General features: G+C 43.3%; 1 protein-coding gene across 1 annotated transcript; it reads left to right on the top strand.

Annotated features, from left to right (window-relative positions):
* The first annotated feature begins 8,232 nt into the window (after positions 1-8,232).
* LOC119656014 (matrix metalloproteinase-9-like) lies at positions 8,233-14,196 on the top strand. Its single transcript, XM_038062264.1, has 3 exons — positions 8,233-8,345; positions 8,436-8,496; positions 13,849-14,196. Exons 1-3 carry the CDS (start codon positions 8,298-8,300, stop codon positions 14,043-14,045), a joined length of 306 nt encoding a protein of 101 aa, XP_037918192.1. The 5' UTR covers positions 8,233-8,297; the 3' UTR covers positions 14,046-14,196.
* The last annotated feature ends 4,809 nt before the right edge of the window (positions 14,197-19,005 follow it).

A 19,005-nucleotide genomic window follows, 5' to 3' on the forward strand; every position in this document is an offset into this window, starting at 1 on the left:
ACGCATCTGTTGTAACGCTGTTACATCTGCCCTATATTGGGACAGGGTATCGGCTAGCTGCATAGCGACTCCTTTTCTGTATAAAGGGAAGGGGCACATTTCATGAGAAAATTCGCAAATCGATTGTCTATTGTCGTTGCCGGGTTAATTGTTGTGTATTCAATCCAGTTCCAGACTCCTTTTTTGGCTTCGTAACTTTGGTTTTCCCAGTAGAGTTTTAAGCCCTGTGTGTGGGTGTGTGTGGTGGGCGAGAAGCTACAGCTTCTGAGCACTCAGGTCGTGTTGGCCCATTGTACCCGCTACCCCCGTCTAACAAAATATTCCAGATTCGTTAACGTATCGCAGGAGTTCCGTTAGTTGATGTGATGCTACCCGTCGCAACTACAGAACATCGGCACCAAAGATTTGACGCCTGATGCATCGACAAGGCGGGGGGGGCATTCACAAAGCTAATGCTCCGTGGATTCCCCTTCCTCATAACAGGAAGGACACGTATCATTTTGGATAGTTCCTATTTTGAACATATGCCCAGCTAGTGAATCATGGCCTGTCAGAATGCCCACAATATTCCTGCAAGTCCTCCTGCTTTTCAGCAGGATAAACTTCGCGGTACGCATGTTCGGTTCTGTCAGGAAAAGTTTGGTGAGTCGAGCAGCATTCCGGTCATTGTGGGAAGCTTGTTCCCAATTTTTGAAGACAGACTTAGCCAATGATACTGAACCTCTAATTGATGGTTCCGGTCTCGGCATAGGGGAGATTGACTCCTCTTTCGCTAAAACATCCGAGATTTCAATTCCTTCTACGCCTCAGTATCCAGAGTAGTTCCACCGTATTGACTCTAAAGGTAAAGTTCAAACGATTTCTGCATTCCTGAACGATTTTCGAGGTGATCATTACAGATTGCGACGCACTTGCCCTTCAAACGATCGTCAAACACCCAGTTTGCTGCCCTTAGGATAGCATAAACTTCGGCTTGAAAGACCGTTGCATATTATCCCAAAGGAAAAGCCCACTTCTCGTTTTTTTTTCGACAGGTAGACTCCGTTTCCAGAACCCTCCTTTGTTTTTGAGCCATCGGTGTAGAAGATTTCCGTATATCCCGTCACACATTCGTCTGGGACTTCCCAGTTCTCTCTACACTTCAGGATAACTTCATACCTTCTACCAAATAGTTGTATAGGGACACGAGAATCGGAAGTCATTGTAAGAACTGGATTCAGTACTCCCAGTATCTCTTTCAATACTGCTTTTGAACCCTATCCAACCCCCAACCTGGATGACCAGTTGGTATAATTTGGCTCGTTTTCAGGCGCGGGAGACTCTACATCCTTTTCCGTCCACAGTTTTTCATTAGAAAAGAACTACCAGCGATTACCACATGGAGGTGGGTATAGGATTTGTTAGTCGAGCTATTAGTATTCGTTCAACAGGCGTTTCCCAGGTTTTACTATATGCCCATCATGTATACCAATCCACATTTCGCTTTTACAAAATATATAGGATTTTGCCGCTAGAGATATTATTGAGATACGGTATGGATCTTTTACAATCATGATTAGATGACTCCGTTTCGTCAAGTGTCGGTCCTACTTACAGATGATCCCTGTTCTTCCCTTCTTTTTCTATTTACCTATACGCACACATGTCACATTTCAACGGTTCATATAAAGTTATCTGTTTACCTTTCATTTCTTTTGTTATTATTTTCCTATTGCTGACATGTGAACATTCAATACTGAAAAGAAAATTGCCCGCTGTATACGATCGAGTTAACGCGTGTCCTGGATGAACCACACCCAAAGTAAAACTCGATCACGTACAATGGATATCTGTTACCATTTTCTGTTGCTACTTCTTGGTAAACTGAAAATTTAGATAAGTGTAGTTTCATATGCGCTGGTCCACATGACCCCGGATAGCGCTGAGTATGACAACTAGACGAACTCTTTCTGGGAAGTACAAAAAAGGTATACGGTGCAGTATATTTGACACTTGGGAGCTGCAATTACTGGTTAAGGTTAGTCAGTCCAACAAATAACTAACCTAATATCTAAGAAGTCCTGCGTAGTAGAGTAGTCTTCATGTTCGCCGCGTCCTTTGTACCTGAGAAGCCTTTCTGGAAAATGCCTTACGAACACTGCCTACCAAACCTTTGAAAACATTCTGAATACCGACCGGGCTATGTAGTTTACTACGGCTACGAGAGTATATATTCTATACCTCCCGATACCTTTCCATTGCCTCTAAGAAGTTGATGATATGATAATAATAAAAACTAATTTGACAATTTCTCCTATCTAGGGTCGAAAATCACAACCGATAACAGCTACGATGATGAAATCCGCGCACGGTTGTTGCCAGCCAACAGAGCCTATTTCAGCTTACAAAGACTGTTCCGCTCGAAACGTTTCACCATAGGGTCAAATCTCTTACTGTACAAGACAATGATCTTGCCAGTCCCCATGTAATCCTCGGAAACTTGGGTTCTTGGCAAGAAAAATTGCGGTCTCTCGACCGCGTTCGAGAAAAGAATCCTCTAAAGAATTTTTGGCCCCCTACATGAGGATGGACGATTCCGTAGCCTACACAATGACGAAATCTATGAGCGATACCATGACCGTCCGGTTGTGGATAAAATCCGGCTCAATAGGTTGCGGTGGGCGGGTCACCTAATCCGTATGGATGAGGATGATCCCACTCGGAAAGTCTATAAAGGCAATATCTATGGTAGAAAAAAAAGACGAGGCAGACCCTGCCTAAGATGGAGCGATGGCGTAGGTCAGGACACCAGACAGCTTTTAGGGATATCGAATTGGCTGACCTCGTCGAAAAACCGGAATGTCTGGAGTTCTTTATTAAGGCAGGCCTAGACCGGATACCGGTTGTTGAGCCGTTGATGATGATGAAAAACGAATTTGAAGTTTTCCGTTGGCAGATTATCTTAGTCGTGTAGGGACTCCATTTTGAATCTCATCCCATACTAGAGTTTTGGGCTCCAATACGTTTGTCGTAATTCCTTTTTGGCACCCAGAAGTTAAATGGTACTTGTCATATTCCATAAGATTGTGTCCATCTAGCTTTCTCTTCGACTTGAAAGTACAATAGGCTTAGACCAACTAGGAGATTCATCCGACTGACTCCAAACCTTAATGAAATCTCCTTTTCCAAAGACTTAGTTCCATGTAGGGATATCCAGTTAATATATTATATAATGCCAACGCACAGCTGACTTTAAGCTGATTATACAGATAAACAGAGCTCCCAAAAGAAAAATAAGCAACATCAAACCTTCCCGCACTAAGGAAGGAGGTAACTGGCTTTCGAAATATCGATAAATGCACCAATTCTACGTCACTTCCATGAACCTCTGCTCTCTCAATTGGCAGACTGTTCACTAACTAACAACGCTCACCCCATAATTAAGTCGATCGATCTTCCTTGGTAGGCGATCAGGCAAGCATGTTTTAAAGGTTGGCTAATGTACTCTCAAGCTCCGCAAAGGCTTGAAATAGGAGGTCCAAATCCATAGCCTACGCATTAAAATCTGCAGCAATTAATTTAAGGCAATAGTCCTAGCGTTGAACACTAGACTCTGGAATATATCTTCATATTTCTTCTTGGCATAGTGGATTCCACTGCATGGTGTAGTCAATAATGCCTCTTTCTGGTCTGCTCGCTGAGTTCTTCGTTCGAAATGTACGAGGTCAAATTGCTTCGTTATCATATTGTAGACAAGTGCTCCGAAATTTTGAATAACAACTGTGAAAATTTCTCATGTACTGCTCCCAAAGTACAAAACAGATGGACCACACAATAGTTTTAATTTCATCTCAGTGTGAAGATAACTGAATTTCCAAATTTCGGATAAAGCAGCGAAGGTGGATCAAGCGTTGCTAACGAGTCGAGCGACATCTACTTCGGTTACGCCCCCGGCAGAAACCACACTTTCTAGAAGCTGTCCTTTTTAAGGTTTTGTGTGAAACAAAACCTTATTAGAATCGAGACGGTGTCTGTCTGTCCGTCTGTCCGTCTGTCTGTCTGTCTGTCTGTCTGTCTGTCTGTCTGTCTGTCTGTCTGTCTGTCACACCCGATTTATTCGGAAACGGCTAGACCGATTGTCACAAAAATTGGTGAGAGTATGTAATCTGGTGATCCCTTGCATGCAGTAAGTGGCGCCATCTTATGTTAAGTTTAAGGGGGGGCTCCCCGTACATGTGAATGGAGGGTGTAAATTTTTTTTTCACAGAATGTAGCCATGTAGGGTATCAAATGAAAGGTCCCAATTAGTACTTTCCGAATCTGGTTCAATATTTGATATTAGATGAAACATAGGGGAGTGAGGGTTCAAAATATGACCCACAAAAAGTGTAACAGGTCTCGTTCTCAGAACCTATCCAACTGAAAAATCTGAAAAAAATCACAGTGGTGCGTCTCTACGAAATCTAGGCCTCAAAATATATCCGGTTCCGATATCTGCACAAATAAAGTTAATAATAGTATATTTCCACATTTTAGAAATTTACCCGGCACCCCCGCTTATGTTCATCCCAGAAGTACAAAATTTGGCATGCGTGTGAAGAATATAATGCACAGTTTGGTCAAGTTTGAAGAAAGTCCAACTATTATTAACAAAGTTATAGGGGGTGAAACTTTACAATTTTTTGTGAATTTCCTGCACTCTACAACCCGCATGACGTCATCATCACATATCAATTCGTCAATACCACAGCGAAATGAATTCTTATGAATTGGGTCGCAGACAATTATTTTGTTTTAGTTTTTTAGTTATTTGTCAACCAGACATGTGTGTATGTAGGTATATAATATATGCGTGCTAATGAACTTTGCGGGTAGTGCCTAATTCAGATAGATATAAGACGTAAATCGGAAATGTGGGTACGATAAATTTAGATACGTGCATATATGTGTACAGTAGGTAATTGGCAGTTTGTTTGTTTAGGGTGAGCGTGATATCTATGCCTGTAATATGTACGTATGTTTCGTAGTTTGGAAAAATATAAAGGATTATATTGGATTTGTAGCTATATACGGACAGAAAAATGTGCGTCTCTTACATAAGATGAACACAAAACCTTTATACCCGAAGCGCGAGCTTCCGGTATTCCGACTTGTTTGGTGTTTATCTTAAATTCGACAATAATTGCCTCTCTTTCAAAATCCAGAGTCCTCTGGCCAAAATCCATAACTTGGTGAGAGAGCGATCAGATCTGGACCTCGAAAAGTGTTAAAGTATTTCATTCAAGAACCCCACCGTTCATTTGGAGGCAATATGGTCAGCCTTTTGCTAACCCATTGTTATTACTTTGATTTAGAGCAGGTTGTTATTCGTAGTTCAGTCTACTGGTATTCGACATACAGTCACGTTATAAATACCTCTGCCACTAATGAGATTTGAACAGTAGCCCTCTGATACGACAGTCTAGCACTCTAACTACTAAGTTATCTAGAAAACAGTGCAGGAGGGTCCAGAGGGTAAACTAGCTTACGCAGCTTCACGCGAATACCCATCCCGACCATTGGACTCAACACAGGTATACTTCTTTGGAATCTTAGCGATCACCACCTTCTTCCCCTCTCGGGGAAATGTCTTCGATTCAGGAATCAACCATTAACGTCCATCACAGTATCATCAAAATATTCGCGACCACATGCAAATTCTTATGTTAGCCGGTATACAATTCTGAAATTATTGTTATCTGCTGCAGTTTATACGGCTATCTAGACTATAGGTACTCGTCGGCGGTCAGTCTTATTCTGGTACCCCCCGCAGTCACATGAGATCCTACTTTAAAAGGGCTTAGAAATGCAATTGTGGGATGCGAATTAAACAAACAAAATTAGCCAAACGATGAGGTGCTCTCATAAAAAAATGGTATAGGCTTGGTATCTAAACGGAATTAGCCATTGTGTGAACGGACATCCTACAAATAAAATCAGAATATCGTAGGCAGGTCTCCGAAGTGGGCGAACTATAATTGGGTATACCCAATAATCATCGATAAAATGTTGACATGGACGGAATCCCCGTTGATATAACCAAAAAATAATGCAACGAAGGCAACTTCTGCACTGTAGTGATACCCGATACCAAAAATGTCATAAACTTTATGAGGCTGAAACATATCATGGAAACACACATTGCGGAAAGGATGCCACATTATGTCCTGCCCATTATTCTAAACGACTTCTGGTGATGAAAATTACGAAGCGATTCAGGGGAAAGGTCATTATCATCAACGGCGCAAAAAGTGGCGTCCGGACTAGCATTGTCTTAGCAGGGAATGGCAGACATCCCCGTTTTGCGCCGAAGTCCACCAATTCAATATCCCTAACAGATGTTTGGTGTCCTGGCCGACGTCTAACACGTCCTCGTCACCTACCATAGATATTGCTCTTATAGACTTTTCGCTCTGGATCATCCTTCTCCATATAGATTAAGTGACCCGCCAAGAGTTTTGCCATCGTTTGCCTCCCGGAGAAAATCTCTTCTGTTGGTGATCGTCCTGGAGTGAAGCCTCTTTGGTATGGTCAGATCGTATTCTGGGCGTATGGTACCAAAAAAGACAACATAGAATATCTTGTGGATGGTACTGAGCAATTTGATACCTCTATAATTGCTGCATTGCATGATATCCCCATTTTATGTGTGGCAGAGATAATGCCTCTTTGCCAATCAGCAGGCATTGATTCACTGTCCCACATCTAGAACATTATTTGGTGAACCACTTGGTGTAGTTGGTCGCCCCCATATTCGACCAATTCAGCTATAATTCCATCGGCTTTTGGCAACTTATAATTTTTAGGCCAGTAAAGTGCACGGCCTATTTCTTCCATGTCTGGTGGTGGCACCGCTTGTCCGCCGTCTTCAGTTGGGACGACCACCAACTCCCCGATATTTCGGTCGTAAGCGGCTCATCAAAGTACTCAATCCATCGCTCCAATATGCCCAAATGGTATAGGATGAGCATCGAGAAGAATAAGACTTCATCCATTTGTTGGTAAAACTTGCCCCCTGATGCGATTTCCCTCCGTACTTTCCGAGTTCAGATATTTTTTGGTGCTTCTGGACTTCCTTTTTCTTTCTGTGAAGTCACTTCCCCACTCAGCGAAGTTCGTGATAGGTTTCTGCACGTGCCTGCATTCCCTGCAAGTGCGAATATCTATGAACGCAGAGGGAATCCCCAAACATCCAAACACGCTTCAACAAAAGGAACTTGCTCAATGGTGACGCTGCGTACCAAAAATACCATCAACTTTACAGTAGGGAAGTATATCATGAAAACGCTCCTCGTGGGGAGAGCGGCAAGCTATTATTTTCCTGCGATTCAAAGAAAAAATCGGATGTTTATAATATAACGGCTAGCGTTCCACAGGAATCCATCCTTAGTCCTCTGCTACGAAGTACAATAAAAAATTATTTCACAGTTGACTTCCGATTTACCATAACAAGGCATCGCACTTAGAGGAAAATATATATTCTTAATCGAAACTAGCTCAGTACTAACCCGATTCGGTGTTAATAATAAAATAGAATAGAGAGGAAACCGCTCAGACATCCTGGAATAATGAGCCAACAGCGGTGGAACAAGCACAGAATTTGATTTGGCAACCAGGATTCCAACCCAGAGCGACAGGATCGCTCGACCAACTCATTTTTAAATTGACACAGTGGGTAAAGGATGTGATTTTGATAGTACGATAAGTGTCCTACACGTGAAGCGTAAAAATAGACCTAGAATCATATGCTAGTATCCCATGTAGAGTAGATGAAGTGATGAAACATTAAACTGCTGAACCAGATGTGTTCACTTTGTTCGGTTGACGCAGATCAATTTGATAGAAATAAAAATGTAACTAAACCTGCTTTCTGCATAACTTTCTCAAAAAAAACCAAACGGTGGACATCCGCTAAAAAGCGCGCACGAGCCTGAACTCACCACTTTATTGCAATTTTCATGACCATCACGTTTAAAGTATGATTATCTCAAATAGTTTGTTGTGCTGGAACACGATAAGTGTAGATATCACACCCCGTAAACGTATATATACATTCTTGTAAATCGAAATTATGTTCCACAAGTTGAACTAAAAAACGTTATATAATTACAATTTACGCTCAATTTAAAATTTTTTGCGCTTTAAGGAGACACATGCACTGTAAATCCATTGTTTGTATGTAAATTAAATGTATCTGAATTATGCCAGTTAAATAGTCATTCAATTTTGCAAATTTTGTTTAGTACAGGCTGAGCTTAGTGAGTTACATTTGCGTCGATATGAACTGGGTACTCATTTTCATTCTGGTCGTAATATATACCCTTGCTGTAAGTTTGGTATTTATTTTACTAGTTAAAGATGTATTTAATCCAAAGAAAAATTAATATCTTCAAATTTCATTTTACGTTTTATTTTAGGCTACGAATGCAACCCCTCTGATTGAGGGATCTGAGACTCTAATTAAAACCCCCAGCAGCGGTAAGAGCCCACTATATTTTGGTGTATGATATGAGTCAACCGCAATATTATTTTCTATGCACATAAAGATTGATATAATTCCCATTTAAAAAAAAAAGTCGAATCTCTATTGCTTGCCTCAAAGAGGCCACCGCTACAATAATCTTTTTTTCCGCTCTATACTCAATTCAATTTTTATTCAAGGGATCAGCTTACAGTAATTTAAAAAGATATGTACATCGAATATGAATTGTGAAAAAGTGATAATTCAAATTATTCAAATTATTAATTATCTGAATACGTCCGAATATAATCTAACATATAGTGTCCACAGTTTCGCAGTATCTGCATCATTTCATTCGCTTTGTCCTGTGACACGCTGACGAGAGAATTAATTTCATTAACCTTTTCGTTGTTATTTTCACATAGACCTGCTCATACTGCATATTATTGAAAGCATTTCAAACTTTTGTTTCTGGCTGGAGCGAAATGTAATGCATGCTAATGCAAATAATGTTGGTGATTCCGCAGGCATTTTGTTCTTGTTATGCAGTCGTTCGGGGTAGGCCGTTTCCATACAAAATTATAGAAAAATTGGAGGTGGCTTTTGTTTCTGACCCAGCCGATGTTTGGATCAGAAATTGGCAGGTCATTGAAGCAGATAAACGAGGATGGTACAGGAAAGTCATCTGGGTGGATAAGGAGTGTACTTTAATATTCGATACGGATCAGTGCACAAAGAATTCATAAAAATCCTAAAAAGAAGGATTTTTGAAATTAAATATAAAGACTAATATAAAGAGTTTAGTGCATTGTTCAACTGAATGTGTGGTTCTTCGCGTTTTATAGTACTCATCGGAAAGTGTATCCTAGATGGAAAGTATCAGAGGTCCAGGAAGCTATGGCGATCAGTTAGAAATTGCCGGTCCCAATACATGGTGTAGGCAGAACTCTCTCGTACTGCCTGGAGTTAATATCGTTAAAAGGAACATGTTCCTGCGATTAGCTCATGCTTGTCTGCGCTGTTTTGATAAATCACCTAACATGCAGCATTATGCCTTTCCATGCATTGCACCAGCACAGCGCTGCCAGAAATGAGATAAATCGTCCCTAACACCGAACCACACCTTATAAGCTCGGGTGGCAACCACGCCGTCCTGAATGGCAAACATGCAACCCCCGTCTCAGCGACAAGCCATCTGTGTTCTTCAGATGCGAATCGACAACTCACTGTCATGACAATTTACGTGTTCACCATGCATTGCGTGCAACTTCCATTCATCTGCTCTTGGTCTGACTTCACGCCACTCAGAGGATTGAAGGACCGATACTTTAAGAAAAGCGGAGTTGGCCCACAACCTGCCTGACAAATATTCACATGCAAGGGACTCGCCCGCTGCTTCCTGTAAAAATAAGCGCATAGTGAGTAAACTTGCCGGTGATATTGTGCCGAAATGTCAACCACGTCTCTGACTCGGATGTCATGAGGCAGGTTCATCGGTTTCACGGCCGAATTTAGGTGATACATTCAAAATCCGGACACAGTAATCCGCATGGGATCTGAATGTTTTACAGATCGGTCAACGTCCATCCAAATGTTGCACAATAGACTTCTAAGATGGTCATCGGTATCTGTACCAATACCAAATTGATATCATTTAAGTCAAGTGTGTCAGCTCGCACTTAGCACATTGGCCATATCTTATTGCAAAACCATGTCCTTTAGTATAAATCAATAGTCATGAAAGGGGTTTCGACGTTCTGTACAGAACCAAAGAGGACTCAACGAATCCCCTCGAAAGATAACCCTCCGTGTACGAATAGGCTATGAGTTGTTAATACCCACAGATGAATGCACTGATAAGGTGGTATACCCCTATTGAATGACAGTCGCCAAAAACTGTATTTGATTCGGATTTAGAGATGAACATTGATTAGCCAGGTGTGCGAGACGCTGTCACAAGCCTTGGCCTAATCGATATGGGAACTAACCAGATTTCATCTTCATATAACTACCGTTCGGATTCATTGAGCGATCTCGTCACTTCTTGTCAGACTTTCACGATCCGCAACTGCATATGATAGAAAGTTTCTGCTTTATTGTGTCCAAAATTTCAAATACAAATGCCTCGCTTAGGGTGGTATAGTTCAGGCAAACCATCTGCACTTTATTTTCCACTCGTTTACTGGCATCTCCAGAGCTGAGTTCAATCAACGTAGCAATGTTCTGCCTTGCTGAGTCCCGCTCACGTTCTTAAAAAATATTTCTATAGTGGATCGGTCACACAAAGCAGTAGCGCGAAATCGAATCTTGACAACCGCAATTATACCACAATACACAAGTAATTGTAGTTGCAGAAGCGTCATATCAGCACACAGTCGAGATGCAATCTTATAATGGATATGAGAAGAATACTTGGATTTGCTGCAGCCGCGTTGAACCTGAGAATATTTGATCTATTTAGAGGATCGATTTGCAAAAATTGTATGTACTTTGGAATTCGTCCCAAACCTCAGAGAAAAATTCAGCCAGACGGTGAATAAGATTGCTTCAGCGAGCATGGCAACTATTACCCCCAGTGCGGCATAGAAGTGTTCATACCGTCGCGGCAGTGACCGGAAGTCAAACATACCCCCTGATGATTGGGGGATTGTGTCGCTGCGAGTAATTAGGTGGTACTGGTCTGCGAGCAGTTTCACAGTTATGTGCGCGCATTAGCGTTGCACTCATAGCAGGAACGAAAGCTAAACAGGTTCATATATTCAGTCCACTTCACTCGACAGCTGCAGCAGGCTGATCCACGCTGATGTTCATCTTGGTCCGTAGTCGTCGAACCACCTTACGATTAGTGGTTTTGACAGCGTGTCCATTCCATCCTTACCAAAGTATAAGGTCCTCATTCGATGGATTTGCATTTTATACCTAACTGCCAGGTGTGGTGATAGCTTCCTTAGTGAGTAACCTGAAAAACTGCAAACTTCCTGCACCTTATACACTCATTTCCTGAGGCTCTGCGGTGGCCTACAGACATTCAGGCTAAATCTATCCATCCCTCTTCTTAACGCCTACAGCGGAGGTTAATTACAATTAATTAATTAATTACAATTTTGACAACTATTTTTAGGTTTTCGAATTGTCACAATCTCGGCAGATACCGGATTTTACCTTACACCACCACTAAGTGCCAAGCATTTAGGTTTGGATGATCCTGCCTACTTAAAAGGTAAAGGCACGCTGGTGGTGGTGGCCGGTGGTAGGTCAATGGAAAAATCCGTCAAAAACTCCCCGCAACATCGAACACGTACGCTGAATGGTGTACTTCTTCATAGTCTGAACTAGTCAGTGGGAACTACAACCGAGCCAGTGGCTCATAGTTCACCTCCTTTTCCTCGTACTTCCGTTCAGTGTTGCTATTATGGGAGATAGTAACATTAATAATATACGCGGAGCGACCTATCTTGTCATTAGTTTTCTATAACTTCCTCTTTTTGCTTTTTACCCTAGATTGATGAGATCATTGAGTTCATCGCATCCCAATCATCCTGCAATGGCCCACACCATATTTTCCGGTATTAGTGGTTCACCTAAAATGTCTTGTAAGTTTCTCCTCTTGTCCCTGAATCCCGCAGTTTGGACAATTGGGCGAATTATTAAATTTGAATATATGGCGATACTGGCGATATCTCCCATGCCCGTCAGAAACTGGGTTTGATTATAATTGATCTCCTCATTTTGCCTCCTCAGCCACACTTTCATGGTAGGGATCAGCTTGTGTGACCCCAGCCATTTCCCGAATGGTCTCAACGTTCCTACCATCTATTTACAGATACCTCCCTTTCGGAGTTCTTCGTCTGCGACAAAAAGACTGACTTCTGTTATTATGTACTCGTTATCTCATCTGCCAAGATGTTAATTGGCATCATTCCCGAAATGATGAATGCAACCTCATTCAAGACGGTTCCGAAGGCAAAATACACCTTGATGTCTATCGTCCTATTAACCGCACTCAGTTTATGGGCATTGCATGATATGTGAAATGCCTTTCCCCAAATAGGGGTGGCACAAATCAAGATCGAATTCATCACCCTGGAAATAAACAGCCTACATGTATACCGTGGCCCTTTCACTTTTGGAGTTATCCTTGCCAGGGCCATACTCGCCGTAATATTTGAAACTTGATTGGTATTTGATGGCCGCCTTGGAAGTGATGATGTGGTTGTCGATTCTAATTCGGGCGTAATATCGCTTCCGGCGCTTTGTGAACTGGACCGCTTCGTAAGTACCAGTCCAGCGCTGCATAAAGAGGCTTTAACAGCACTGATTGCTTCGCACGAGTATCATTAAGAATCCTTTAAATACTTTACAACTGCAACTAATTCAATATCATCGATGAAACCCACCACCGTGGCCTCCTCCAGATTAAGCCCGCAGATGCAACATTCTCCTGGAGTTTGTCATTCGTATCATACGAAAGCTTCCTTTCTAATTAATAAAAACAGACTATACCAGTGAGGTAAGTGGGAACACCAATCGCAGACAGGGTTTTTCGTATAAACCTCCAACTGGCCAAATTGGACGTATTTCTCACCTCCAGGATTACCGCACACGCAATGTTTGCTGGAACTACCCTTGCCGTGATAGCGTTCTGGGCCAATCCACTAACCAATTCGTCTGTCTGTCTGTTACACGCATTATTCTCAGAAACCATTATACCGATTGACAGCAAGGTGGGCGGACAATGGCTGAAAATTGATAATTTCTTCCACGAACCCATTCACAAAACCCACCCAATCGAAAAATCTGAAAAAGAACATTAGTTTTTTTATTGCTAGTTGTATTGTTTTCTTCTGCTAGTTTGGCGCGATACTCCCTTGTTTGTTGTGGTTTTTCAGGCTCCGGTGCGGACCGACGCATCGGGTTAAGGTTAAGTTTTATATTATGATACGGAAAGAACTGAAAGAAGTGTTAAAAGGGACTCCCATATTTTCAAGGTCGGCTAGCATACATGTCGGCGGAACATTCGGTGGAATTTCAATATTTGCAGGCGAACCTTCATGGTAGATTTCACCTACTTTTTAGGTTTTTATAATCGCCCTCCCATCTAGGTCGACTCCGGCCACCTAAGATGGAGCCTCAAATAACTTGTGAATGCATTCAAATTTGGGTGTTATAATTTCGAAATACCCTGGTTCATAATGTAAAGGTATTAAAGAGGAACACCACCCTTAAAAAGTTTGGATATATGCAATGGCACGATACATTCGTTGATCGTCTTCGGATGGATTTACCCTTTTTTCAAAAGAGTAGTATCCACTGCCGCTGTCGAAGATTATTGGGCTAATTTCATTTTGCATCTTTTCCCAATATTCCAGCTTGTCGAGGTGGCCGTCCAGGACGCAGACAGACGACGACAACTTCAACCGCAAGGCCTAATGCTGGTCCACCTGCAACAGTAGCGAATACACCCGGAGCACAGCCTACTGTACGAACAACACTACCACCTACATTACCTCCTGCTGCTACGAGGCAAGCCCCAGTAACAATCGCACCTGACTCCGAATTTATATAGGATGTACCTGGATCAATAAATCTAGTCTAGTGAAATAGTGCATCATGTTGTTATTTAGAAAAATCAGTTTTGAGTACTCACATTGGCTGGTGAGAAGAGTTTTGTGGAAGCACAGCCTTCATCTAGCATTTCCTCTAGTCACGTAAGTAAGATTCAGTATGCTTAAATAAATGAAGTCTTAGACTTTAATTCTGCGAACCAGATTTTTCTAAATTTTAACCAGGCCAAGGAATATTTATGCAAATCTATGGATGCCGGTCAAACAATGAAGTCGAATCAGGACCAAACTGCTTGGCTTTCAAGCAAGACCAGTTATTAATTCCAATCTGAAAACTATGACTATCTGCATCTTCGGATTGCGAAACAGTGAAAAGATACTACACGTAAGTTGAAAACATAAAAAAGACGAAGAACAACATGAAACAATCGGAATTCCGTACCGCACACAAACTGCTCCATCATGCCGAGGAACATCTTCACAATATTGAGATCCAGCTGACTTCCATCGTGGGTACTGATTTAAGTGATATTTTTATGGAACGGAACCAAGTTTAGATTTGGAACTGCGCTGCGTTGGTCAACCTAGCAGCAAAGAATCACTGTAGAAATCCATGCAATGAACCTGGAGGGTAAAACGGCATAGAAGTCGAAATGGTGGTATAGCACATCTTCGAAACACTGAGAGCCAGGTTATTATACCCAGAAAGGGAGAAGTTGGGCTTTTAAGCAGTGGAGCCAAGGTTTACATTGGCATCCTATGGGGACTACAACAACAAAGACCACTGCTCAAAAAGCAGGGACAAGCAAAAGCGCGTCCGAGATCAGTATATCAGACGTCAGGAAGGAGGGAGGCTCAGTGGCGCAGGTGCTAAATAGTACCTGCGCTATTTAAAGGCAGACATGGAACGAGAAGAGTTGCGAGAGCCAAGAAAGCGAAGAGCAGCGGTGATGGGCCTACATGAGAGAAATACTGCCAGAAAACTCAAACCTGAACCAAAGACGAAGGAAATCCCAGCTAAGTGAAAGATGAAGGCAGAAATTAAGAAGCCCGCCATTAGTTATACTAGTATTGTCAACCGCGTTCGATTGGCCATAGTGCCAAAAATGTTCATAATAATAATAATAATCGTTAGGGCAACAATCCATATAGGATCAGAGCCTTGAAATTTGTTAGAGCACTTCACTCAAGACCGTCACCGTACACTACAGTACGCTGTAGGAGGCAATGCTGTCAATATTGCGCTCGACCGAGATTATTACCCTGATTTGACTCAGGTACTCATTCGAGCCGACTGGTATCCGATGTCTAATAACAATACAATTCCACTGCCACCAGGGAGATTTGAACCGCGGCCTTCCGTATGACAGCCTTGCGCTCTATCCACTCAGCTATCCGGAAATTATAACAAATACTCACTCGTAAGAAGCAAGAAACTATCGAAGACCTTGTCGTCAGGCAGATGTGCAAGGGTTGGACTGCGAAGCTTGTGTTCAGCGAGACACGCTTTCAATCAGGTCATATACTGGTGGACTGCGCGATGGAGGACACTGCACAGTGGCTAACGACTCCCTAAATTGCCAGGCTGGGAAGAAGTAGACCTGTCGACATGTGCTGGGAATAGTATACCAGGAGGACACATGGTGAGAGTGTTTCTTCCTAAAGCCCCGACACTAGAGATGGAAGATCTTATGGGCCTCCTTATTGCTCAGAATAAGGATAGAAACTCCTTACGACCAGGGTGGAGGACCAATCCCTGGAAGCAATCAAAGTTGCCATATCATATATAAATTTGATAGCACATCTGTGCTCGTGCACACGGAAAAGCCGAGAAAAAACACTTTGAAGGGGACATCGGGAGAAAACTCCACTGGCGTCTCCGAAGGAATCTCGGAAGGAAAAGGCGGAAAGAGCTAGATCAAGCAGGGAAGTAAACCTGCTGCCCTGTGAGAAGAAGCTGGACGACCTAGACCAAGAATTTCTAGCAATATGCAGGAAAGCGTCATGTCGGACAAAGGTCTGTGGAGAAGAGCTCTAAACACTAATAGAGCCAATGGCCAATACTAAGATAGCTCAGGTAAACCTTTACTATTCGGGTATTTTGGGACTACTTTTGGGGAAAACCAAGAGCTTGCATCATTCTCACAATAAACTAAATATAGATATCCTTCAGAATCTATAACTGGAGACCTCGTGGCTGTCCAAGTCTCACAGGAAGCCGGAAGACAACTCGAGACGCAGTCGTGGCATCGCACTATCTCACAGGAAACGTCATCTGGATCCCACCGGAGCCAATTACCAGACTGGGGAAGTACTGTGAGAGAAGGGCGCTACCACTTATCCGCGGCTGCGACGCCAAGGCCGCCATGAGGTCTGGGGAAGAAGCGATAGTAGTCGAAAAGGTGGGAGCCCTCTTGAATATATTCCTAGCAATAAATTAGAAGTATATAATATAGGAAACAAAAACCAGGAAAGAGGTACTAAACATAATTCTAGGGAATACTTTGATGAACGGACTGGTCAAAAGATTCGAGGGTGTCGGATGAGAGCTATATGTTGGATCACAGACTAACCAGATTCGGAGGAGCGGAGGCAGCGCAGATGTTGTTGGCTGCCGGAAGGGTTCGGATTGGATGGGCTTTCTGCCGTTTAAGAGACCAAATTTCACTGAAGAGGTGCTTTAAATGCCTCATGTTTGGGCACTTCGCGAAGGCATGCACCAGCAGCATTGATCGATCCGATCGATGCAGAAGGTGTGGGGAGAAAGGCCATATTGCCAGAGAGTGCAATAGGCACCGCAAATGCCTATTGTGCGAAGCAAAAGAGGGACAGGATACCCGGCATATTATTCAAATAAACCTCAATCATTGCAGGGTCGCTCAGGATTTACTTGAGCAGACCACGTTCGAATCTGAGATGGAAATTGCCATCATAAGTGAGCCGTACAGAAACCGTCACGGTGGGATATGGGTCACCGATTCGACTGGTGAAGCGGCGATATGGGCTTGTGGTCGACAGGCCATACAATGTACTACAAGTCAGGTAGCCAGTGGCTTTGTGTGGGCGAAAATAAGTGGTGCATATGTATGGAGCTGCTACGCCCCATCAAGTTTGACAGTGTCTGAATTCGAACAAATGCTTAATAATCTTGTTCTCGACGCAAGGGGACGAAGTCCAAAGGTTTGCTGGTGATTTCAATGCTTGGGCCCTAGAGTGGGGCAGCAGAGAATTAAATGCTAGGGGGCGCAGTTTAATAGAAGCTTTCGCGCAGATGGACATAGTTTTGGCTAACGAAGGTGCCGTAAAGACCTTCCAGAAAGGGGGGTCAGGCTCAGTTGTAGACCTGACTTTTGTCAGCCCTTCGCTAGCGCGCGGTATGTGCTGGTGCGTCAGCAAACGATACACCCACAGCGATCACCAGGCAATCTTCTTTGAGGTATGTGTCGAGCCTCAGACCAACGAGCTATCATGCCCGAAACCGAAAAAGATTTCAGGCTGGTCTGCAAAATCTTTGGATGAGCAGACCTTCATAGAGGTGTAGTTAGATCAACCTGATAATGCAGGCGCCTCTACGGAAAGAGCCGTCCATCTGGCTCAATGCATCGCCAAAGCATGTGACGCGTCCATGCCTAGGAGGTGCTAATTCCCCAGTAGAAGAATAAACTACTGGTGGAATGATGAACTGACCGGTCTTCGATCAGCCTGCCACCGAGCCAGAAGAGCGGCTCAGAGAGCGGTAGGTAGAGTCGATCAGGGGCAGAAAGAGTGCGACTATAAGGCAGCCCGCAAAATCCTCAAGCTCGCCATCCAGCGCAGCAAGAGGAAATGCTTTAAGGAGCTCTGCTCAGAAGCGGAAGTAAACCCGTGAGGAAAAGCTTATGGAATCGTGATGGGACGATTCAGAGGCCGTTTATCTCCGCAGATCACGTGTCCCACCCTCTTGCTAAAAAATATCCAGGGGTTATTCCCCCAGCAAGAGGAGAGCACCCACACCCGCCAGTCACCAGAGACGAGCTGCTGGAGATTTTCAGCAGAATAGGAGACAACAAAACGCCGGGCCTAGACGGAGTACCGAATAAGGCCCTTAAGCTTGCCGTAAAAAACAGGCCGGACATGTTCGCTGAGTTGTTCGAAGCGTACATGTCCGAAGGAATATTTCCAGCGGCTTGGAAGCGACAGAAGTTGGTACTTCTGCCTAAGCCTGGTAAACCTCCAGGTGAACCATCGTCATACCGAACCATATGTCTTTTGGACACTGTGGGGAAAATGTTAGAGCGGGTAACCTATAATAGATTACTCCCGGTTGTTGAGAGCCAAGGCGGCCTTTCAGATCGGCAGTATGGGTTCCGAAAAGCCAGATCAACCATTGGACGGAAAAATGCATTCAATTCGGCCAATTGGAATCTAATACGCAAATCCCTAGCGAAGGTTGTTATTCCCGCCTATCTCGCTGCTATCGTCGATAGTTACTTAACTGAAAGGAGGCTCTGGTATGACACTGTTGACGGACCCGAGGAGTACGTTGTTTCCGCGGGTATCTCACAGGGCTCTATATTGGGCTCACTATTGTGGAACATCAATGATGTACTTAATCTTCCCCTTCCGGAGGAAGCCACAGTGGTTGGTTACGCTGACGACATAGTACTGGTTGTTGTCGCAAAGCATCGCGAAGATGCTGAGTTATACTCAAGCGAGGCAATCAGTGCTGTCAAATGCTGGTTAGAGAGCTCCGGTCTGACGCTTGCGGAAGAAAAAACAGAAGCGGTCCTCATCACGAAGCACCGGAAGAGAAATTACGCCTGTGTTAGAATCGGGAATCATATCATCACTTCCAAGCCGACCATCAAATACTTGGGGGTGGTGATAGACAGGAAGCTCAGCTATAAGCAACACGTACAGTATTTGTGTGATAAATCATCCACTGCCAGTATGGCCCTGGCGAGGATGATGCCGAACGTGCGA

This window comes from Hermetia illucens, chromosome 4, assembly GCF_905115235.1.
Source record: "Hermetia illucens chromosome 4, iHerIll2.2.curated.20191125, whole genome shotgun sequence".
NCBI lineage: Eukaryota > Metazoa > Arthropoda > Insecta > Diptera > Stratiomyidae > Hermetia > Hermetia illucens.